The 24,793-nt window shown below is 40.0% G+C and overlaps 1 protein-coding gene and 2 long non-coding RNA genes across 4 annotated transcripts; 2 read left to right on the forward strand and 1 right to left on the reverse strand.

The window, feature by feature from the left end:
- Positions 1-1,646: 1,646 nt before the first annotated feature.
- LOC121635624 lies at positions 1,647-4,065 on the reverse strand. Of its 2 annotated transcripts, XR_006009480.1 has the most exons (7): positions 3,871-4,065; positions 3,450-3,745; positions 3,245-3,322; positions 3,118-3,172; positions 2,773-3,005; positions 2,429-2,637; positions 1,647-2,211 (listed from the first exon to the last, which is right to left on the reverse strand). It is a non-coding gene; the product is annotated as an uncharacterized LOC121635624 (long non-coding RNA). The 2 variants fall into 2 exon arrangements; XR_006009481.1 differs by lacking the exon at positions 3,450-3,745 and having other exon boundaries at positions 1,653-2,211.
- A 2,475-nt stretch (positions 4,066-6,540) lies between these two features.
- On the forward strand, positions 6,541-16,402 carry LOC121635171. The gene is given in 27 exon segments (XM_041978257.1): positions 6,541-6,545; positions 6,725-7,218; positions 8,607-8,746; positions 8,944-9,148; positions 9,230-9,334; positions 9,508-9,701; positions 9,821-9,962; positions 10,070-10,473; positions 10,476-10,716; positions 10,801-10,926; positions 11,009-11,127; positions 11,385-11,501; positions 11,687-11,734; positions 12,156-12,239; positions 12,741-12,838; positions 13,147-13,207; positions 13,516-13,566; positions 13,654-13,698; positions 13,866-13,930; positions 14,690-14,801; positions 14,893-14,943; positions 15,031-15,066; positions 15,141-15,236; positions 15,392-15,574; positions 15,763-15,851; positions 15,946-16,086; positions 16,178-16,402. Coding segments are annotated over 26 exon segments (3,435 nt in total). The 3' UTR covers positions 16,070-16,086; positions 16,178-16,402.
- A 1,782-nt stretch (positions 16,403-18,184) lies between these two features.
- Positions 18,185-23,923, forward strand: LOC121635633. Its single transcript, XR_006009492.1, has 3 exons — positions 18,185-18,287; positions 20,610-20,706; positions 23,823-23,923. It is a non-coding gene; the product is annotated as an uncharacterized LOC121635633 (long non-coding RNA).
- The last annotated feature ends 870 nt before the right edge of the window (positions 23,924-24,793 follow it).

Consider the following 24,793-nt stretch of genomic DNA (forward strand, 5'->3'; position numbering starts at 1 on the left):
AACATTTAACTTGCAGGACATTCTTCAGAGAAGCTCAGGTGAAGTCTGTTTCAATTATGTATTTAGTTTCCTGAGGACTACAGGACTGATGTACAGAATTTATTTTTTTTTTTTTTTTTTTTTTTTTTTTTAAAACGTTAGACAGGTAAGACTCATGTTCCACACCCCAGTCCAGTTGGTGGCGGTAATGCACCAGTAAGTTAGCTGCCAACAGCCTTAAAACCCAAAGAAGAAGAAGAAGAAAAGGTGAGTCAAAAACACCCTAAATATGTTTAGAACTACAAATAATATTTTCTGTTGATTCTTGGTTTGTTTTATTGTTTTTGTGTTTTTGTCATTGAAATTGGACATCACTTTTAAAAATAAGCTCTGATGACCTTTGTCGAGATCCACATTACATAAATCAATTTTGTCCTTTATTGTTAAATGTTAGAATATCAAATTTAACCAAAGGACTGTTAAGTTGTGTGGCATTGCTCTGTGTCTAACCCTCCTCCTTTATCCAGGCTTGGGTCCGGCAAAGTAACACAGAAGAGACACTTTAGCTGATGTAAGACACACTCAAGTTCTTACCATATGAGCTTCTCTGTCTTAGAGACTGGACTTCAACACAAACACCATCTATGTAAACATATGTGTTTCCACAGGATTGGTCAACTCAGAACTTAAGGAATGTCTTTGTTTGAAAGGTATATAAGGTGCCTCACACATGTGGTTTTGGGATTCTCAAGATTGGCCAGAGACCTCACAGACTCTGCAGATCTGTTTAAGATGTCACTTCTTGTAATAAAATCATTCTTTGTTTATACATCAAGATGGCGTCCAGAGCTCTTCTTCTTACCTGAAACTATTTTTCCACATCACCTGCTTCCACAAAACAAACAACACCCCTGCATGGGATGTACCACCGACAGACAGCCGAAGTGGTGGAACAAGTCCAACCAACGGCTAGAGAGGGCTGGACTGAAGGACAGCACAGAGGCGCTAATCATGGCAGCACAGGAGCAAGACTTGAGTACCAGGACAATCGAGACCCAGATCTACCACACCAGGCAGGACCCCAGGTAAATATCAGGAAAAAGAAACATGAGAAACTGGAGAAATACCAAGAACCCAAGATAGAGCTGGAGAAAGCCTGGAAGGTGAAGGCACCAGTAGTAACAGTGGTCATGGGATCACTGGGGGCCGTGTCCTCCACACTGGAGAAGCGGCTCCACCAGAAACCTGGAGAACCATCAGACATCTCCATCCAGAAGAGCAGCTAAGAGCTAAGATACTGCGTAGGACCCTCAAGTTCCCAGGACTCTGGTAGAGGACCCGAGCTGGAGATGAAACACCACCCAGCCTACCCAGGAGAGATGGGAGGTTGGGTGGAGGAAAAGTTTATTTAAATATTATTATTTTATATGAATATATTCACTAGATTATTCCTCATCAGGGAAAAACAAGATTTCATTTAGTTTAATGTCACAATGTGGTTCTTTCTTACCAGTAATTTACATACTTTCATCATAATCACCACAATAATCATTTCACACTCACTGTTTAATGTTCAATGTCATTAAGAACAACGACTAACATGTTTTTCAATAAACACTGTTAAACAATAATTAAACTATTTACAATTATTCACTAATATTGTGTGTTTAATGTCGCTCTTCACAATGAGAAATGTTGCTTTTACACAGAAAATGAATAATACAAGAACCATTTAAAAAAAGACCAATATTTACAATAAACACTCAAACAATCAGAACTATTTACAATTATTGACGAGCAAGTTCCCTAAATTCTATTTAGGATCTTTCTCCTCCACATGCTGGTATCCAGCCACATTCTGCTCATCAACAGCCTGCCAATGTTATTAAGCAGAAAACAGAAAATTACTATTTAAAACCTTTAGTTTCAATAAAATGCGTGAACATACAGTATGTAGAAAACAGCAGCAAATAACTGTTACTGACACAGTTTCATGTGAGGAATCTCCAGCCTCAGATATGCCAGAGGCCAGCGTGGAGGAGGTGCTGGGAGCAGGTTGAACCTCCATATCCAGCACTGTGGCTCGTCTGAGGTCAGAAAAGCCCTCATCTTCCTCATCAAGCACCACATCGTGCTCCTCAACCAACCGGGCGGTCTCCTCTGAGTCAGGGTTCATGTCCTGCAGTTCCTGACCAGTCTGCTGGAACAGATACTGCACTCCTACGAGTTCGCCTGAGACAAGACCAAATAAATAAACACCATGCAGACTGGAATGAGTAAAAACCAGTCGGCTGGAAGAATCATGAAATACATACACAGTAACAAAAGGCTAATTATTGTTTTCACTAAGCAACACAGTTTCACAGGTATACAGTACAACACAAGAGTTTTCAGAGAGATGCAGCCTCATGCTTTTCCTTTGTCCTGGTAACACTGATGTAATTCTGACCTGTGTAACATGAGGACGGACAGAACTCTGGCGCCACCTTTCTGCCAAACAGCTTCTTGTAGGTTTGGTTGACAGAATGCAGCAAATCACCAGAGTAGCAGCACAAAGGAGACTTCTCAGTTGCCATGGCAGCAACACCTGGTCCTGGTTCCACCTGTGTAGCCCTTCCAACAGGTAAACCTGAACATTCAGGCTGTTGGCACTGCTCCCTAGAAGTACACTGAAACGTAACATGAAATATCAAACTGAAACATTATTGGCGTACACAACACATGAACCACATCACATACACAACCACACGTCAATAACACACACGTTCTGGTTTCAGTTCTCTCAACACAAACCTGGTATGAAGCGGTTTAGCTGCAGATGAAAAGACTCCAAGGAAGTTGAGCCTCTGGTTCACCTAAACACCGGCAGACACACACCTCCCTTGGTCAGCTCCCAGTTTTAGTGTAGAGAGCAACACCTGGTGGATCTTGGATGCTCTTCACATGCTTCTTCTGGACCCACCAGATGTGCTCCATCCTCTCCCGATCAAACAGAGGAACACCAAGGGAGTTTGGGGGTCTAGAGCCTGAACAAAGTTTTATCATCGGATGTTTAAATCTGTAGGAAAAGACTTTAATGCTGTACAGAGAATGAAGTGTAGAACTACAGATGCTCTGGCTGAAAAGGTCATCACTCACTGAGATGCAGTGCTGACCGGAGAACCAGTAATCTCCCACCTTCCATGACTTGTTTCTGTAAAACAGAGTCTAAGTAACTTGTATTAACAACCCACTTTTAAACAGTTGACGTGTGATTGCAGTTTACCTGAGACACTTTTCTGGCCATGGCGACATTCTGCTCTGCAGCTGCAACATGTGAACCACCAAGTCTTGGTTTGGTAAACTGAAAGGTAAGAACTGTGTAATGAGAGGCTGTTTACTGAACTAAATATATTTATCTGTAGCAAAGAGAACTAATATTAAACATGTGTCATTGTGAAACGGAGCTTATTATGTTTTAAACTGTTTACCTGTTCACATTCGTTCTGCTTGTAAAGCTGGTATTGTGATAACTGTGTGGGGTATTTTAGTGACGCTGGCCCTTTAAGAGCAGCTCCAGACTAGAGCACGCAGGCTCGTAGGTTTCCGTCACACCGCGTGCTGCCAGCAGGAGTACTGGAGTAGTGATGTACGATGCCACTCGCTTTCTTTCTGATCCGATACCAAGTAATATACAAGCCAGTATCGGTGATACCGATCTGATACCGGTCTGATACTTTGTCCAGAAACTTCATGTGTTTGGAAAATCACTTTGAAAGCAGCTCCGCTGAGGAGAAAGGAAGTGGTGGTAACATTTTCATAGGATACTTAGTGAATCAAACTTAAATTACCAGTAAAATTGATAAATAAATACATAAATACCACAATAACTGCATGTTTGTCAACACCTACATATTAAAATATTTAGTTTAGTCAGGCTGGGAGGCGGCGCAGACAGGAAACAGCTCTCTGGAGGGCAGCCAGGAGGCCGCGACCACAGGAGCTGGATAGTCCAGCAGGATCCACCCAAAGACAGGCCCTGGAGTTAAAGGCGGAGGAGAGTGTCCCCCTCTTGTTGCAGGAACCAGAGGCGAAGAAGGAGCCTTCCTTCTGTTGCTACACCTGTACAGAAACACAACAAAGAATTTCTTACAGCTTTTACAAGTAAACTAAGCTGACAATCATCAGGAGTTCCTAAAAAAATAACCCAGACAGCAACAAGATGTATCACATCAACAACCAAAGCACCAAAGACACACACATAAATAATAATAAAAATAATCCTAAACAAAAGTATTTCTTAGTGTATAAACCCACTGGACAACTCAGTGACTGTCAGCATGAAGAGGATGAGGAATGAGGAGCGATCAGAGATGAGTGTGATCCTGCAAATGTGATCACGTCTCCACGGAGACTAGAGGCAAACTAGGGCGGCCTAGAGATCGGGGTGATCGTTGGTAATCCTGGAGCACGAACCCAAGCCACCCCACCAAAAAGACTACCCTGGACCCACCCCAAGGGCGGCAGAGCAAAGCCCCAGCCAGAGCCCCCCGGGGTCACAGGGTCCAGGCCCCGGTGGGCCAAGATCGGCAGCTGCCGACCCCGCCAGACACCAGCCATCCAGGGTGGCCAGAATGAAGGGCCCAGGGCTTCAAAACCCCAGAGGCAGTTTAATAATATTTAACATAAAGCCGGTCAAAATCTCATAAATGTGATTAATTGAGATTAATTAATTACATACATATGTATATAATATACAAAGTTTCCATCACTCTGACTTTAGGTTGTGTTATTGTGGTTGTTTTTAATAAAACAAAGTACTACATCAAAAACTGATCTCAGCTGCAGGAATTGAGGCCGTGTTGTTCAAATAAGAAAACTTTATCGTCACAATTAATTTTCTAATAAATGTTACAAAGAGACTGAAACTAACTCAGCAGTTAGTGATAATCTACCCTGATCCATCATCCACTCAGGTCAATAATCCACTGCCACAATGGTCCAAAATAATCAATAACAGGCCCAATATTTATTAGTTATTTAATAAATAACTGCTGTTTAGAAAGCATCACACACTTCTACTCATAGGCCTATAAAAGCCACAGTAAACTTAATAAATGAATCATCAGGAATCCTAAAGTAATCTAAGTGTCAGTCAGTCCATTCACGTATGAAATGTTCATTTTAATTTAACCAACTTTAATAAATGAAACACTAAAACTGATTTATGACTTAAACTCCTAGCTAGCTAACTAGCATTTAGCCGAGGCTAGCTGAGCGAGAGGGGTCTGTCTGCGGCTTGCAAGACAGAGGCGTGTCGAATAGTGGGCGTGTCGAGTAGTGATGTCACTACACGACACGCCCACTACTCGACACGCCCACTAAATAGAGGGAAATCACGTTAAACCACGCGAGATGTAAAATGCGCCAAAGCTACAAAAAAAAAATAAACAGGAAGTTAACTAACCTTGAACGTTGGTTCCGGCACCCGCCAAAAAACAAGAAAAAAATAAGAAGAATGAAGGACCGTATGCAGACTGTAAGTGTCAGTGTATTATATTTATATTGTCGTAGCAAGTAATATTTATCTACATTATAAAATATAAGTGGATAAAGAGAACGAGAACGAGTTTCAAAAGTTTCAGAGGGAGTGAACGTTATTAGCCATATTGATAAGCAACATAACGTTACATCATATTCGTTTTATTCTACTTAAAAGGGAATAATTTATAGCATTATACCGGTAAATTTGATTATTATTACTATCACCTAGATGGTGACATGAACTGGCCATATCAGTTAATTGACAGCTTGTCCGCAGGCATTTCTGATTTACCATTAGTTTTGCTAAAGTTGTTTCTACAGTCAAACACTACTTGCTATAGCCATAAAAGTTACTGTTTCTCAATCAATAAATGCACATTACCCTGAACAAATGAACTGGCCTCAGACTCTGCTTACTAAACAACATGTACAAAGAAGTGCAGAGAAAGCAATTTGTATGGGTTTCTTCTGAGAGTGTGCCATCAACATGTTTTTTGGTCGGAGTAACAGAAATGATTTGACCATAGTTAATGGATCCTGAGGTTACATGACCTTTGTGTTTTTGATGGAGTTGTGTGCTCAAATTTATGTTTATGTTTGCTTTCAGCTCCACCCTACTATTGTCATTGGGGGTAAACCTCCAGTGATTTTTGAAAATGAAAAGTACCAATGTGCAGTTTGTAAAAAACATGGTGACTATGCAAATATTTTTGCACATGTGCAAAGTCATGAAAGGGCAGCTGTCCATCATGGAGGTATGTTTAAATTTCAAATCCAGAGAGTTCCATGCATGTGTTTGCAGTGTTGTAAATATGTACTTTATACCAATGGTGGCATATATGTTGTATTAGTGAACATATACTGGATAAGAATTTCATGCACAAATGGTTTTTAAATGAAATTTGTATTTGTTTGCAGGTTATAAAATATTCAGGTGCCTGCGTGGCTGTGTTAAAACGCCACACCACCACTGCTTGTATTGTGGCCGCACAGTCACCACACAGGACTTCTTTATAAGGCATCTTAACACCTGCAGCAATGTGGTAACCTTAGGTATTCCTTTGTTTAGATATTTTTTATATTTTAACATACATGCACCTTCATTTCTCACAATTTTCAGTTTAAATACAGTATATGCTTGTTTCTCTCTCTCCTCCATCAATACTGCAGCCTCCTCCGTCCCTGCAGTCTCAGCTGCCTCCTCTGCCACTCACACCACCAGTGACCATGGAGCCTCCTCTGCCACTCATGCCACCAGTGCCTCACCTTTCTCCGATGCTACCCGTGCCACTCATGCCACCTCAGCAGCCTCCTCTGCCACTCACACCACCAGTGCCTCAGCAGCCTCCTTTGCCACTCACACCACCAGTGCCTCAGCAGCCTGCTTTGCCACTCACACCACCAGTGCCTCAGCAGCCTCCTCTGCCCCTCACACCACCAGTGCCTCAGCTGCCTCCTCTGCCACTCACACCACCAGTGCCTCAGCAGCCTCCTCTGCCACTCAGGCCACCAGTGCCTCAGCTGCCTCCTCTGCCACTCACACCACCAGTGCCTCAGCTGCCTCCTCTGCCACTCAGGCCACCAGTGCCTCAGCAGCCTCCTCTGCCACTCACACCACCAGTGCCTCAGCTGCCTCCTCTGCCACTCATGCCGCCAGTGACCATGGAGCCTCCTCTTTCTCCTATTATTCGACCATTTCCAACCTTCAAAGGAGAAGTGAGTTATTGAAATCAAGGCCAAAAAAAACTACCTGCACCTTTTGTAATTTGATTTTGAATAAAAAAAACATAAAAGTACACATACAAAGACGCCACACCTCTGGAATCACTGACATAACTTCAAGTCACCATCTGCCATCACAATGTATAGATGAAAAGAATGGTATATTTGCTATTAGAAAAACATTTTCTGGACCACTTACACCAGTACATGTTCAAAATTGCACTTGGGGTGAGAAACATCTTGTGTTGTGTGAGGTGGAGCAATGTAGACGGGCAGGGGAGTTTGCCATAAGAAGTGGTCACATGGGTTATAAGTGCATGCATCAAAAATCCGTTTCATTTTGTCCCATGTCTTCAGGACGAAATGTAACCCTTAAAGAAGAGGTCCTAAAGGATATGGTTGACAAAAGGTGGATTTCTGAGAACACTAAGCACGTTTGTCTCTCACAACAGAAAGCAGCTGAGTCCGAGGGATCCCCTTTCAGTGAAGAGATCATTCTAGAAAAAGGAGCTTCAAAACTGTTTGTGTCTGTCAAAGCAAGTGAAACGGCATACTACTCGAGGCTGGGCAGAGTGGTGGTGTATTTTGACCAAAAAAAAAATACATGGCACTGCCCTTGTTCGAAGCAGAGGAACAGCTGTCTGCACAAGTCAATAGCAAAATGGCACTTGAATCAAACACATTCACAGCTTTTTCAAAAAGTTAGGTCAACCGATTCCGATGTGTTTGATGTTTTTGAACAAGATGGACAAGATGAACAGAGCACTGTGCAAGATACCACACCTGTATACCCACCAGAAGGAAATGGTCTTATGGCAATGATTGTGTATTTGCTGAAGAACAAAAAAATACCAGCTGTCCTGCCAAAAGATGTCAGCTCTCCATCAAATAGAAATACATTGCCACAGCACCTAATCCCTCAAGAAGCATTTTGTGCGGTGTGTCCAGGAAGGGTACCTCTTTCTGAACCAATCTTGGTATCGCAGAAAGCCAAGATTGTCACGTTCACAGGTGTACTAGAAGGTCTGTATTTTTAAGAAATGCATTATATTTGCTAATTCCAGTCTAATCATAGATACCCGTATTTTTCGGTCTATAAGTGGCGGTTACTTTCATAGTTTTGCGGGTCCTGCGACTTACAGTCTTATGTTAATGTGAATAACTTGGCTTCCCAGATTACAATTAAATGTCTTGGATATTTGTAAAATACAATTCGAAATAGGTGCATGTTATAATCAGGTGCGACTTGTGTATGTTTTTTTCCACATCATGATGCATTTTTAGACTGATGCGACATATACGGTAGTACATTTCATGAGGATCTTTCTTACATCTAGTGAAATTGTGGAAAACTTATTTTTATATTTTTTCTTATACTGTAGATGTGTCTACATATTGTAAGAGGTGTGGGATATGTGGAACATTCTACCGCTACCAAGAGTGGACTGAGGGGCTACACAACTTTGATGATCACGTCATTCTGACATTGCATCTTTGCCTTTTCCTGAGACAGTCTGTGCAGGTATTCTTCATTTATTGTGTTTTAATTTTGATTGTCTGTTTAAATGTTTAAATCAACTGATGACTTACGTACTTGTTGTTTTCCATATTAAGCTATTTATCCTAAAATGCAGACGGATCCACCACTGAGTTATTGCAGTCAGTCAAATTTCTCAAATGTAATTGTCTACCGATTTTTTTTTTCTTATGTTTCCATAGAATCACACTGCAGTTGGGAGGGCTATTGACATCCTCGAACAAACCAACAATAACAAATTTCCAAACCATGACTCCATTCTACATGGTTATCTGCACTTTGAGGCACTGACAGCACATGATTATAATTATTCTTGTGTAAATTGTGGGGTCCATCCACCTGTCGTTATTATGGATTTACATAAAAAGGGAGTGTTTAGTATGCCGGGTAAGCTTTGCTTTCTTTTGACATTTCCAATATAATAACGGCACTGATTTCAAGGAACATTTCCAACCACCTGTCGTACAGTGAGTGACCTTGAAGTTCCCCCATCGAACTTTGATGGACATGTTGATGCTGAGGAATTCTGGCACTCTGTTGAGAAAGAAATTCTTTGCAGAGGGTTTTTAAAAAGTAAGTTGTAGCTCTGAATGTGTATGTGAAGTAAGTATTCTGGAGAACTGTTCTGCTGAAGTGTTCATAAATTTCCAGTCTAATGTAACTTGGAATAATGCATATGTATACTTGCATTTATGCTCTTGTGTGTGTCACGTTTATAACATAAAATCCATTGTTTCACTATGAAGGTAATCGAGACAATCCCTGTAAAGTCTCTCCTTCATATGATAAATGGGCACCATGGATTGGTCCTCATACGAGAGCTGAGAAAGTGCTCCTCAATACAGAGTATGCCAAACTTTCATCGAAAACATCTGTAGCAGAAAAAGCTGAAGTTGAAATATCAGAGGAACGTCTGTCAAGTGAACTTATGAACTTGAAGGTAAATTGTAATATTTTGTTTGCATGTGATAGCTATACACACACTGTTAAGTCGTTTAGATTATTTGAAAGCAAAAAACCTTTGGTTTTTCATCATTGCTTTTGTGACTGTTCACATAGGTTGATACTTTGAGGAAACTTGTTCGTCAGTGTGGCGTTGACTCAAAGGGATCCAAAATGGATCTCCTCCTGCGTTTGAGGGACGAGATGAAAACCAGGAGCACCTATGATAAAGTGTTTCAAACTGTTTGGGGAGCATCAGGTTAAACATTAAACGTATTTACTATTGCATCATCTACTGCTATATATGAAAACCTTTTTTATGAATACTCTAGGACAGATGTCTGTGTTCTTCTTTTCTATTTGAAGGTGGCTGGGCAGTCATCATGTGCCCTTGTGGCATTGTAAACTCTGTTAAATTCAATATAAGAGCTGAAAGCCCAAGAGACTATACTGACATGTTGCTTTCCTTTAAACATTTCCCAAACGTCGTAATATATGATTTTGCGCGAGGATTAGTGACCCACACCAACCTACGGGAGCCAGAGAGACTGCCCTTCAGCCCACATGAAGGAAGACTGGTGACAGCTACACCAGAGAACATTTCATGTGCCAAGAGTGGGAAACTAAGGATCAGTTTGCCGTGGTTGCAGACGAAAAAATGCCCACCGGATGTTAATGGTCATCCTGAAACAGGCTCTGCAGAACATTATGCACTATATGACACGTTTCATCAATTCAACACAAAAGATGAAAAGGATTCTCTGACTAGTACCTAGTTGGACTAGTACCAGAGCTATGTGGGTGGCTCAATTCCCAGACAGTGGAGCAGCTCTTCTCTGGAATGCGTAAAAACAACTACTTTATGAACTCTCTTTCCCCATCAAGCCATGTATTCCTGATGCGCAACATCTTACACCATCGTAATGAGAGACTTAACCAGCAGGCCATTGATGGATTGAAGAAAGCTTTTAACGGAAATGTCATCCTTCACTCAAATGGAAAAGCCGTCCTCAGTATTTACTTAATCTCTTATTTTTATATAATTCTGAATAATTTTTTGATTAATTTTTAAATTTAATGTCTTCTTGTATCTGCAGCCACCAGCGTGTTGCTTCCCTTCAATGCCTCTGCAGCTGTCGGTTCCTCTGCTGCCACCACTGCCACTGCCACAGCTGCCACCACTGCAGTGTCAAGAAAGTCACAAGGGACACAGAAATACCGAGGTATTGCTTTGATTTTTTTGGAAGCCACATAGTTTTATGTATTGTCAAATTATTTCTGTGGGTGATGGACACTGTGTTATAGCAAAGGGTGAGGACAGACTTGGCTGTGGATGGCATTGTGAGGCTGCAACACAGACCTGCAACCTCAGACCATGTCGGTCCTCCTGGACATTAGGAGACCACCCAGAGCAACAACAATTGGTATGTTAATCAGAAACAACTGTGTATCAAAGGTATCCACCATATCCATAGAAGAAAAATGTTTGTTATTGCCAAAGTTACGAATAACTAGTAACAACATATGCCAACCACATGTTACTGAAGCTACCTTGAAGATGTACTAATACTTTTATATAATAGACTGGTCATCTTGACATGGAAAATAGGCACTCATCAGTCGACCCCTATGTTGATAAATTTTACACAGGAAAGAATTCATTCATTTTTTGTTGTCACAGCTGGAATACATCCTACATGATAAACATCCAAATGAAATTATCATCAAAGATGGCAATACTTGCCTTACAAGGGAAAATTTCCAGACTTTGGGGCTTCGGAGGGACATGGATTCAGAGGTACCTAAATTCATCTTTTCAGAATTCTATCTGATTGATATCGACGAAATTTGGGAAATTTTAGTGTCATTTCAGTGTACCCACTGTTAAGTGGAAGACTAAGCTATTTAGAGGTTGCATGTGATTTCTGAAATTACAAGCCTTGATATTTAAAAGTGTTATACTTACTATAAACATATTCACAGATGGGAAATGCTTGTCTGCGCCTCGTTCAGGAGATCTTGCAGATACAGGTACAGTTTTTAAATGGACAAAGAATGGTGCTAATTATCGGTTCTCATTGTTTTAAATAGTGAAGTCATTCTATGACAGTTTATCATTGGGCCCAGGAGCCTGTTCACTGTTTGTTAATCCTGTCTTTGTCTTTTTAACCTTAATTTAACCAGGAAAAGTCTCATTGAGATTAAAAATCTCTTTTACAAGAGCGTCCTGGCCAAGACAGGCAGCAGTTCAGTTACATGTTTGTTACAGTTCTCTATCAGCCATACACACACACACATATAAAAGAGTTATACAGTTCCGAAAATACACAGTCAAAATTACAGTTTCAATTCTAAAATGTCAGACTATTTCATATAAACAAGACAATCAGGAAAAGCAGCGACATACAGATGTTAATACATTCCTGTCAGTTAAAATCAATTTCTTTTTCAGGGGAAATCAGTTCATGTTGTGGACATCTACAAACCCCCAACGTGGCTGCCACCCTTGAATTGCAACCCTTCTGAGTGCTTGCCTGTAAGTAAATTGTGTCATGTGTAACACGATTACAGATAAATTGACATGTAATTGCTCTTTTTGTTTAGGTAAATTCAGAATACATGGATGCCATTGTATTTCCTCTTTGGGTCCCTGGGCATTTCCTGTTGTGTGTAAGTTTACTTTTGTGTATTTAAGCTGATATTTGTGAAGTTTTTTATGGTAAAATTGTCAACAACTGTCCTCCACAGGCTCACTCACAGCTGTCTGTCTTTTGCTTTATGGTACATTAGTGTTGTCTTCTGCTGTGGTATTGAAATATTGTTCTTACTGTCATGTCACTTGGTTATGAAATTTATACACCCCATGATTTTCTGTTATTTTTTTCTCTTCTTTTAGTTCTAGGCTTCACCTCATCCTCCATATGCTCTTTGAAAGCCCCTTTTAATTTTCTAACAACCATATACTCATCAAATTTTGAGGTCAATACTTTGAGTGTGATCCTATCTTTAACCTCCCTGTAATTGCTATGTTCTCCAGGTTATGAAGCCAATGCAGAGGGAAATTCTGTTCATTGACTCTCATTATCACATAAGAAAGCAGGGCTTTGGACACGACGCCTATCACAGTTGTTTAAGGCAAAAAATATGCAGTGTACTTTTATTTAGTCAAAGACGTTCCCTTGACTAAGGTCTGTGATTTTACAACAGAGATTTGTTTACATTTATTTTACATGAATTACTTAATTAATTACACAAATATAGAAAATACACAAAAATTATCTTCTTTGGCTTCTGTAGATTAAGTTGTAAAATCCCAGTAAAACCTTTCTGCATGTTTGTTTTCTATTTAAAGGCAGTCACGTTCTCCTGACTTGCAAAGTTTGGTTAGCTTGATGATGACATACTATCTAAGAGTGTGATACTGATATTTTTTTTTATTACAGTGATCTTGCAAAGCAGCTGGTTCCAGGCCCCTGGATTGTGAAAACAGGGCAAGACATAGTGGTAAATGTCTTTAATATTGTAACATTTTATGTGGAGAAAATACTGCTTTCATGGGAATCAAGGGGTCACAGGGTCATTCTGTTTCTGTGTCACCAGTAAGAGGGCAGCCTGCAACGGCTACTGTAACTGTACTTGCTGAGTGATAGCGAGGTGCTTAAATGCAGAATATTTGTGCTCCTTCACTAATGTCTGAACTTTGTCCTTATTAATATACACAATCAGACTAGTCCCACCAAAGCAATGGCGTCTGTTTTATTAATAAATTGTAAGTAATACATTGTGACATTTGTTTTACTCACATGGTTCAGGGACTTCCCCAACAGACACACGGCAACGACTGTGGGATTTTTATGATAATGGTAAGATTACAATCACATGATTTTAAAATTAGCTGAACATATTATCAACACTGTACCAATTACAACGTTTCTATGTTTCTGTTACAGTATACTTGGTACCTAATACTTGGCGCACCATTCGACTTCACTGTTGTAAGTTGAACAGATCTTTTTCTCATTGACTAACAGATAGATATCTCATATGGTCAATTTCTGTTTAACATAGCAGTTTGGATTGTTAAGGCCATGTTGCATCATTGAAATATACATGTGTATGAACTTAATCATTGTGGATTTTGCGGATGTGCTCTTCCTTTGAGGTTGACATGCCAGTTCTGCGGAGATGGTGGTGTACAGTGCTGGTGGAAAACTTCCACCTCGAAGGGTATGATTGATTTACCCATTGTTTTTTTCTTTGTTGTTTCGATTTAATATGGAAATATATCTATAGACAATAGAAAAGGAACACTGCCAGGACCTCAAGGAAGTATAAAGTTCATAAAAAGAGGTACGCTTTGGAGTAGGGACAATAAATTTAACAAAACTGAGAAGACCAATGCACTGTCTTAGACTGTTAAAATGCCTTTACTATTTATGGCATTTCTTGATAGACTTTATAAAACCCCAACCGTTTTCAGCCCTCCAGCCTTCATCAGGGGGACAAACAGATTCAAAGTACACCATGTGAGCTTTATACATGTATTCTGCCAATGGGGCTTCTCCACCTGTAAGAGGGAGTGGTGCAGTGAAAAGCACACCTATGTGGACTTGGCAACACCAGATGGCAGTATTAGCCCTCAAAAAAAATGTTTTTTGAATACATAGTGATCACAGACTCAGGTCAACTAAAGGGAGGCCCCAGACTGGATTATTTGATGAGTGTGTTTAGTTAAGGTGCCAGTGTATAAGTCCTGCTGTAAGGGCTGCCAGACAATGACCTTTGTTGCTCATTCCAAAGCCTGTGTACTGTAATTGACCAAAAAATATTTTTTCCTATTGTAAAAGCATTACCGGACAGTTGATGGGCATTGGCTAACACATTTGGCTTGTCATAATTATTATGTTCTATTGTTTCTCTATCAAGTTGAAAGTGTCACCCTCACAGTTTTATGACTATTTTTGTAATGGTATCATGTTTCTTCAGGCATGGAAGACGGTTCGCCCATTTCACCAAAGAGGGAATAGAAATGGTGAATGGGCTTTCTTTACCTGTCTTCAGAGTGGAGAGGAAAAGAAAGCCTATTGAAGAGACAAATGTAAAAACAAATGACATCACAGTAATTACTGAGTGATATTCATGGTGGCCATGAATTAACATAAGGGCCAAATTCTTGCTCCCTTTGTCAGCAGGACCTTTGGACAATTGCAGACCACTGCTATGCCAAAAAAACTAAGTTGGTAAGTGACTGACATGATCATTACACATTCCATACAGAGTGCATACATTATATCAATGTTGATATTAATAATATTTTTATCATTTAGAAAAGTGAATCTGAGGAAAATCCTGAGCTGCTGGAGGTTAGCGAGAAGCCACTTATTATTGACGTAAAGTTTTTAGGATTATTAGTGAGAAATGTATTTTTAAATTTCAGGAAGCGGTAAAAGAAGCACAGCGGGTGCGGCAACTTCAGTGTGCTGAGCTGATCAACTGCATGAAGGGCAGCACTTCAATAAGGAAACACCTTGAGGTAAGTATATCAGCATGAAGAGATAATTGCCATATGAGTAGTTACATTTCAAAGTGAAAGTCTTTCTCAATAAAAAAGGAAATTTGAATATTTTGGTCATACTATCAATGTTGACCATCACCATCCTTTAATCATCCTTTGCTATTTGTTTCTAGGCTATCATAACTGGGGATCTTGTCTCAGCATGGGAACACAGGAAGGAGAGGCCAACCCTTTACTTTGAGGATGATCAACTTGATGAGGCTGTCTCATTTTTGTTTGGGATCATCAGGGAGACACCAAGAACAAGACGGCTAGAAGACTGGGTTGACTTCACCATCAATGTGCTCTTACCGGAAGTATGACAAGATTTTTTTGTTTACATAAAATCTTTAATATTGGCACTGTGTTTAATATAGTACATAATGGCTTTCCACACCACATGACTTCTAGTTGAAAGAACGTTGAAATGGAACAATACAGATGTGTAATGTTAAAATTCTTAGAGCTAATGCTAATGAGCTAAACTAATGTCAATCCTATCTAGGTGACAGTTCACACCCTGGCTATAAAATATGACATGCCAATGCAAGAGGCTATTGTCAGATACAAAAAAGGGATACAGTATGAACCATGGTAAGTTTATTATGTAACGAATTGATGATAGACATATCTCAATAAGTATTGCAACATCTAATTGAAAACCTTAATATTTGTTCTTTTTTGACAGTGAATTGAAAATGATTGAGAAAGCGTTAGTGAAGAACTTACCTGAGGACGCAGCAGTGAAGCTCAGAGCTTTCAAAAAGAGAATGGAAAGAGCCCTTTCCCTCAGAGGAGAGGGCTGGCTCTAATACAGTTGTGTGAAAAAGTATTCCGGATTTCTTATTCTTTTGCATGTTTGTACGGTAATGGGACATGTATTTTCCCAAAATTTTAACTTTTGTCTCTTTTGTCCACAGAATATTCTCCCAAAATGTCTTGGAGATCATCTAGATGTTTTTTGGAAAAACTGACTTGACTTTTTATGTTCTTTATGCTCAGTAGTGGTTTTCGCCTTGGAACTCTGACATGGAGGCCATTTTCGCCCCTTGTCCATCTTATTGTAAAGTCATGAACATTGACCTTAACTGAGTCCAGTGAGTTCTGCAGGTCTTTGGGTGTTGTTCTGGGGGCTTTTGTGACCTCTCGGATGACTTTTAGGTGTGCTTTTTGGGTCATTTTGGTCGGCGGGCCTCTCCCACTATTACTTTACATTGTCAGGCAGGTTCTATTTTTGTGATTTCTTGTTGAGAATTTGTCAATAATAAAGACCTTCATTTAAAAACTGCATTTTGTGTTTACTTATATTGTCTTTGTCTAATGTTTACAGTTTTATGGTGATCTGACACATTTTAGTGGGACAAACATGCAAAAGATAAAGAAATCAATATTTTATTATATATTTTGTTTTGTTAGACCATATTCTTTCTACATTTCACAGAGCCATTCACATGAATACATAAAAAAAAACATGTACATAAAGTAACAGATTACAAATTAATGTTATCAGATCTCCTGCTTCACTACAAACACATTTTACAGTTCATAAGCATTAGAAATGAATTGATGCTTGTCACAAAAAGGCCAAGACCATGGAAGGAGATGCTCACATCAGAATTCCAAATAAAGACCAAGAGGTGTTACAGGTTAGAGAGAGAACCAGCAACTGAGCTCCAACGGAGAGGCCCACAGCTTTCCAGAGGCCAGGTTTAGCTGATGCTGCCGACGAGCCTGTTGATGTCAAGAGAGAAAGCATGGGAGCCATTAAGGATTAATAAAATTACTGCCATTAGACATTCTTTTACTTTTTTAATTTACTACTTTCACATTCATAATATTACAACATAGGCCCCCCTTTTCAAATAAATCTGCAAATTATGCTCTTACACACAACTGCTGACCTTATCTATTTATTATTGTTTAGCTCATTAGTTATTGTCCTCATTGTTTTTTCCTGAGAGTCAAAGAAAACTTTCCTTATTGATCCCTATTGATTAATGGAAAATACATTTTTCTGAGTATGAAGTAATGCCAGCTTTTGTAGGATAATTTGCGACTTTAATATTAATTAAGTCCTGCAGCAGGGCGACCAGTGAAACACACTGTGGAGCTCAGATGGTCCGTGCGCGCTCCCACTGGTCCGTACGTGGTCAGCGTGCACTGGTCGTATGTTTTTGAATAGATTCATTAGGGCAAATATGAATTTTGAGCAGCTATAATAACGTTCAAACTGTATTAGTAGTTAATTGGGCTCATATCCCTTTAAGAACCGTCGTCGTGTCGAATAGTGGGCGTGTCGAGCAGTGACGTCACTGCTCGACACGCCTACTATACGCCATGTAGTCTGCGGCCTGCAAGACAGAGGCGTGTCGAATAGTGGGCGTGTCGTGTAGTGACGTCACTACACGACACGCCCACTATTCGACACGCCTCTGTCTTGCAGGCCGCAGACAGATACACTTGAGCTGAGCTAGCTAGCAGTACTAATTACAATCTCTCTCTCTCTCTATCTCTCTCTCTCTCCACATCACGCGCCAGTGTCCCACCTCTGACTGTCTCTCTTCCTCCGTTTTTCTGAACCGCTACGGTAACTTCTTCCTGAGGCCATGACGCCGTTTTCCTTTTATCTCCTCACTAACAGGAAAGATGGCGACCTGTCAATCATCCCGATCCTTCACGTGAACTCGTCCTCTGGAAGCTACGTAGAACTGTGTCACCATACTGTACTACAAACAGCTGCTACGTTACTGCGCATGCGCGCGGCACAAATCCAGGACACCACGCTGCCTTTCTGACGTAGCGTTCGGTGAGACATAATAAAGACAAGTTTAGAACGTCTCCTTCTACAAGCAGCTCTGAAAACCTGTTAGAGAGACTCTGGACCTGCTGGATGAAGGAAGCTTTCCTGATTTATGGAGGATTTTTTATTTTTCTCAGATTGTAGAAGGAAACGTTTCTGCTAAGTGGAATATTAATGAAACTAAAGAGAGGAAGGAGAGCAGCAGAAGACCTGCCTGCAGCTGTTACAAGGTAGGAGGGATTCAACCTCTGAACACATAAAGTTAAAGAAATATATTTCTAATTGTTCATTTAGCAAATGACTTCAAAGTAAACTGAAGTCATTTCACATTTTATGGTTTAATATGACTGAAATGTTTAGAAAAATAGTGCACATGTAGTTACACACATGACAAAAGTGTAACTACATTACAAAACTTTATCATATTTTTCCAGTTTTCCAAACATTTCAGTCACATTATGTCACAAACGTGAAATGAGTTCAGTTTTCTGAGATGTCATTTGCTAAATGTAAACTTTCTGCCAGCTTCAAATAGTTTAGATTAGACAGTAAATATCTGATTATGTGACTTCTAGAAAACTGACCTCATGTCCATCTTTCAAACTTGTGCAGCTGCATTTAATGGTAACCAGTTTGTATGTGTTTGGTCATTTCTATCACAGTTTCAGCCGTCAATAACATGGTCTGTGGGTTTAGTTGAGTTCTGGTTTGGACTCTTTTGGTTTCTTGATCAGACGTTTTGTTTTGTTGTTTAGTTTGATGAAGGTTTTTTCTTGTTTCAGTGTTTCGGTGCCAGGAAATTGTTATCTGATGTAAATATAGAAAGTTAATACCTGCTGCTTATTTCATGGCAGCTGTACATGAATGTGTTAAAGTTGACACATAAAAAGCAGGAAATGGTGTAAGTGACTTTACTGACTGAATATTCTCTGATATTCTGACAGAATTCTGGTCAAAAGGTTTTTAGTTTAGATTAAGATGCATAATCGGCCAAATATTTAATAGATTATAAATCATAATCATTGTGATTGAATGTTGTCATATTTAGGATCAGGTCAGAAGTCAGAAAATATGTTTGTGATGTTATAGCTGATCTAAAATAACTAGATGTCATTTATATCCATAATGTTTGATTATTATTGTAAGAGGACAGAATAAAGCTCAAACATGTCAGAGTAACGTTTCTGTAACTAATATTTATCATTTATGTGTCCTAAACTTTCCTTTTCTTCTGCTTTCTGTCATGTACAGTTTATATTTCTAAAGTCATTTTCAAACATGTTTTCCTCCCGATTCTAAATAAAAACTTGTGACATTGTGTGAAATGTAAATAGAAACAGGATGCAATGATTTGTAGATCATCTTGCTGTGCAGTTTATCTAAAGCAGGTTTATTTTCAGAGCTTGTGATGAATCAAATGTCATCACCTTGAATGGAAACAGAAGTTATGCAGCAGAGATGGTCCACAGCAGTTTAAGGCTCATCAAGAGATGAAAAGGGACTTTATGACAACGCTTTTTCTCTCAAAGTTTGTACATTCCAGAGATATTTATATAAAACCTTCACAAAATGAACTTTTTTCTCTTTCCTGTGTCACCATAAGCATTGCAGATGTCATGGAAAGCCTGAATGAAAGAGAGGATAAAACCAACATCTTCAACATTTGTGTTACGAGGGATCAAATACTAGAAAGGAGCATGAAACAACGGCAGCGTCAGAAAAAACCTTCTCCCCTTCATCCCCTCAGAGCTTCTTTTACTGGAGATAATCTGAGGAAGGAACTTTTAACTGGGATGTTTTTTCTTCTTAATAGCAGAACTTATGTTTTGTTATGTCATTAGTAGCTTGTTAACCTTTATCTTGTATGTAAGCATCTTATTATTTCCTGTTTATTAATTCTAATCTATAATTTCCCACATTTTATACATTCCTGGTTAATGTTGGCTAAGAATTTGCTAAATGGTTGCGTTCATATTTACTAAGATCATTTGATCAAAAGTAGGATAATTTGTTCTGAATTATCTTAAATGAAACATTTTCCATTTATTTTACTTTCAGTAGAAATCAAATGTCAGATTTCTGTGTAATTAATTATTTTTATGAGTTTGCAGGACAGTTGGAGAGGTATTTGCTGTGGTGTTATTTAATTTGGTACAAAAGTTGTGTTCAGTGTCTGAGTACAGTCCCCAATATATTTTGAAAGTGTATCATACAGGATCTTTACTAACAATGTATTTTTCCAGAATGTAGATAGGACCAGACCTTTGAAGAAAAGAGGCAGAATAATCCTCTAAGGTCTGCTGAGACAAAGGCAGTCTACCCTTTGTTCTCTAGACAGGAAATAGATGGTGTTTTTTATGTTGATCCAACAACTGGATTTATTGTCTGAGTTCAGTCCTCAGACAGTGAATCACATGTGGCGTGTTGTGAGGTTGTGGATCTCTCAAATGACATGGATGAGCAGGCAAGGAAGACTTTATCCTTAGTTAGGAGGATAATTTCTAACCTGGTTTGTTGTCCTGTGAGTGATGTGCTTGTTTGCTCTGTTTCAGACTGAAGATCTACAGGAATTACCAGATAACGGACCTGCCTTGGACATTTTCCTGGAAAAACCCTCAGATGACTCCTAGAAGTGACTTGTCCATGACAGTAAGTCTTTTTCAGAAGTGCAATTCTAGTTAAACACACAAGCTCCCAAACAGAAAATAATAACTAATATTTATATTGTTAATAATAATGTTTGACAGTAACACCTTTAATTATAATAAAGAAGCAATAACAAAATGAAATCTAAAATTTTAAAGAGAGATCAAATTAGTTTGTAGTAAAATATTGGACCTGTAAAAAGTAGAGACACATTTTTATGGAAACAAAATCACAGTTTTCTAACAAATTCTTCACTATGCAAAGATTAGTGACAGAGCCATAGGGTGAACCAAAATGAACAATGTTGAGCTTCAGGGGCCATAAAGACTGTAGGAAATTTGTTTCAGTGATCAACTGTCAATCTTATAAGTATTTTTCTAAAGCATGAATATTTTTACTGGAAACATAGTTTTTCCCAACAATACAGTAAAATTCAAGTTCAAATCTATTACTCCTACGGAAAAGGTGTTGTCCAATGGCAATCCCTTAACATGGGCCCTAGGAGGGGTTTGAATAAATTTCACAATTTTGCTCTGACTTTAATTATTCCAAAGTCCGTCTTTGCTCTCCTGGTACTCCAAAAAGAACTTTGAAAAATGACTGAACCATCATGCCATCCTGCAAAGTGAATTTTTTAAACTGATGTTTCAAGCTCCAGTAAATGACAGGAAGATGTTTGAATGATGAATGAGACTTCTTTGGAATGGGCTGGGCTTTTGGGTGACAAAACTCACACTTTATATGGGAAAGTTTTACCCTCACCACAGCGCAGTTGAGTGAGATTTGGGTATTTGCAGCACTAGAACTACACAATACCCGGACTTCACCCTCAGCACAGTGCAGCCAGGTGAGATTTGGGTATCTGGAGCAAGAATGCTGCCTCATAACCAGACTTTGTCCTCTAGCCCTCCCTGGCTTCCAGTGTTAAGGGATTGTCACTGGACAACCTTGCGGTGGACAAATGGACAGAGCTGATACTGATGGCAATCAACTGGTTGGCGACCACTGCCTTAAGCTGGATTTATACTCGTCTGGTGTCTACGTAAGATTACATCTGCGTAACCATCTGCTAGCAGGGTGTACGTTAGGTGTACAAGAGGTGCTCATCAAGCCTCCACAGACACACTCGGTGTTTGTGGCGATGACGCCGTAACCGCCCTCACGCAGAAGCCTCGCAAGTGTAAAGGGTGTAATCTTTTACAATGAAACTCTGGCAGCTTCCAACTCAGCAGTTACTATGAGCTTGTTCCAAATTGTATAGTTTACCTTTGGTAGTGGATGTGAAGCTTTTGGGCCTACAGAGCATTCCTTGTTAGTATAGTGACCAGTATCTCCGCCTCTCATGCAGAAGACCAGTTTGATTCCCTGACGGGGAGCTTTTGTTGTTTATTTGAGCCATAGTCTCTTACCACTGAACCCTTTTTCAGACACACAAACACACACAACACTGGGCAATGTCTTCACAGTGTGTTGAGAATAACTGTAGTTTGCCAAACAACTTTTATGGTTCAGATGCCTTTTCAGAATCAAAATGCTCTATACTGGAAACTGGATACACCTCATACAAATCAGGACATGGTGAAGAATCATTTTTTTTGCCCTGTTTATGGTTATTGATGGGATGTAACTCGATAATGGATGGTAGTGATAAAATGCTGCAAAACTATAAATGTTTAGCAAGGTTTTTGGAACATCTTCAGTGTGTGGGAGTAGCAATGTAAGATGCCCTCAGCTCACCTAGTTTTTGCTGGTTATTTAGTGTGGTTGTGTCTGTATCAAATCATAATCTGGTGCACCTGTAAATACGCTGTAAAGACAGTCACATTGCTGTAGATATCCTCCAATGAAGCAATTAGTTTAAGGTACCTGACCAAGTATTACATGGCGAGTTGGAATAGCCTATTTTAAAATCATGTGCTTTCCTGCACTGTGCCATGACATTTTCATGTTGTGCTGATAAACATGTGAAACTGGTAGATGATTAACCTAGTAGAAGTAGTCTGTCAGGGTGTGATTTGAACCCACAGATCCTTTAAAAGACCAGAATTCCCTGTTTTATGAAAGGAAACAACCCTTGAGTTTGGCGTCTTAGACCGTTCAGCCTGAGTAGAATCTGACATGCAACTTGGAAATTCCTGGTGTTGAAAAACTTGTAAATCCTGACAAGGAGTAAAGCGTAAAACATGACTGCAATAAAAATACAGTTGTCACAGAAGGTCATGAAGATGCATTAAATGGCTGTTGGAAAAGCTTTTGTCACTTGATTCTTTCCATGAGATTTTGTTGCCCCTGGATCTGAAACGTTCACACTTCATTAGCGCCTGATTTTCTGCTCTGTTGTTTCATAAAATGCACAAAAAGTCTTTTATAAATAAAGTTTTTCTGTCCTTTGACTCACATAAAAAAGGTTTCTAGGACCTCCTTCTTCCACCTACTTTATATTCCCAAGATGAGGAGCATCCTGTCTAAGAGTGATGCAGGAAAACTAGTCCATGGATTACAGATTCCCCATTATTGTTCTGTCCCAGAAATGCTCTGAAAAGTCTCCATCTGATATAAAAGTTTGGCTTCAGGAAGCACAGCTTTCAGTTATCGGACCCTCTCTGTGGAACCGGCTCCCAGTTTAACTTCAGGTATCAGACCCCCTCTCCACCTTCAGATTATCTTCTAACTTTCCTTCCTTCCTGATAAACCTTATAGCAGGTCTGGTTTGGTGACCCTGATCCATCCCTCTAGTCCTGCTGCTGTATGCCGAGGCTGCTGGGGGACGTCCCATAATGCACTGGGCTCCTCTGCTCTCTTTACTCTCCATGTAGAAACATCGGACATTGACAAGGATTATACCACTTTTAAAGGTCTGACATGGGCTTTGCTTTAAACTGGTTTTCGTCCTGCTTGTGGGTCTGTTTCCAGTTGTTCTGAGCTTGGTTTTGGGTCAGTTCGGAGGAGAATTGAACTAGTTTTGGACTTGGTCTGAAGCTGGTTTTCAGCTTTGGGTGGTGTAGTTATAGAGAGGTCTTAATTATGTTTTGTAAAAGTTTTGTAAGGATTAAACTGGTTTAAAGCTAATCTGGGTTTGGAATGGATTTTCGGTGGTTTTGTGATATTTTCTTAAACAGGTTTCAGACTGACGACCCTGAATTGGATTAAGACATATAGAAAATGATGAAATGAGACTTCAGACTGGTTTAACGGTGGTTTGTGACTAGATGCTGAACCAGTCTTGTGTGTTGGCTTTACAGCCTTTCAGTTAATGATTTTAGATTTCATCTTAATATTTAAGTCCTTATTTTGGCATGAATCTTATTTTTAAGGCTCCTCGGAGACCAAGACTGAGTGTCCCTCTAGTAAGACTCCTGTGTGTGTTTGTGTGTGTGGCCCCTGGGGGTCCATTGAAAGCATTTCACAGCTTTTAACGTAACTTGAGAAAGATTGGAGGGTGCAAGGCTGACAACAGAGCTGCCAGTCAAACTTATTGTCACGGCAACACACAGTCTGACAGCTGTCAGTCTTTGCATCTCACTCTGTGTGTGTGTTTGGTCCTCAGGAGGTAATACTGCCACTTGAAGCCTCACACACACTGCTACACACACACAAAAGCACACACAGATTTCATTAGCGTGACAAACAGTTAAAGCAGCATTAGACACTGGCAGCTAAATCAATAGGAGACAAATGATAAGCCCCCTCGCAGAGCTCCACAATGGGGCCTACCGAGCCCCCTCGCAGAGCTGCACACTGACCTGTGCTGACTCTGGAGTTGGCGATGACTGTGGCGTCGGTCCACTGCTTGGCACTGGAGACGGAGTAGGAGCGTCGGTGCATGCCCTCCAGGCCGCAACTGTTGAAGGACACCAAGCTGACGCCGCTCGCCATCTGGGACGCCGACGAGCTGCTAGTCACCGCACCTGAGGAGGAGGTCAACAAGGAGGTTACCATGGCACTGTCCTCTACAGGCGGGAGGAGGAACTGGAAGCACATGAACTGAGGAAGTTCAGGGTCTGAAAATCATGAGGATGTTCTACACTGGAGTGGTGGAGAGTGTTCTGACTGGTAACATCATCCAGTGGTACGGGAACAGTACTGGTCG

This window comes from Melanotaenia boesemani, chromosome 24, assembly GCF_017639745.1.
Source record: "Melanotaenia boesemani isolate fMelBoe1 chromosome 24, fMelBoe1.pri, whole genome shotgun sequence".
Classification (NCBI taxonomy): Eukaryota; Metazoa; Chordata; class Actinopteri; order Atheriniformes; family Melanotaeniidae; genus Melanotaenia; species Melanotaenia boesemani.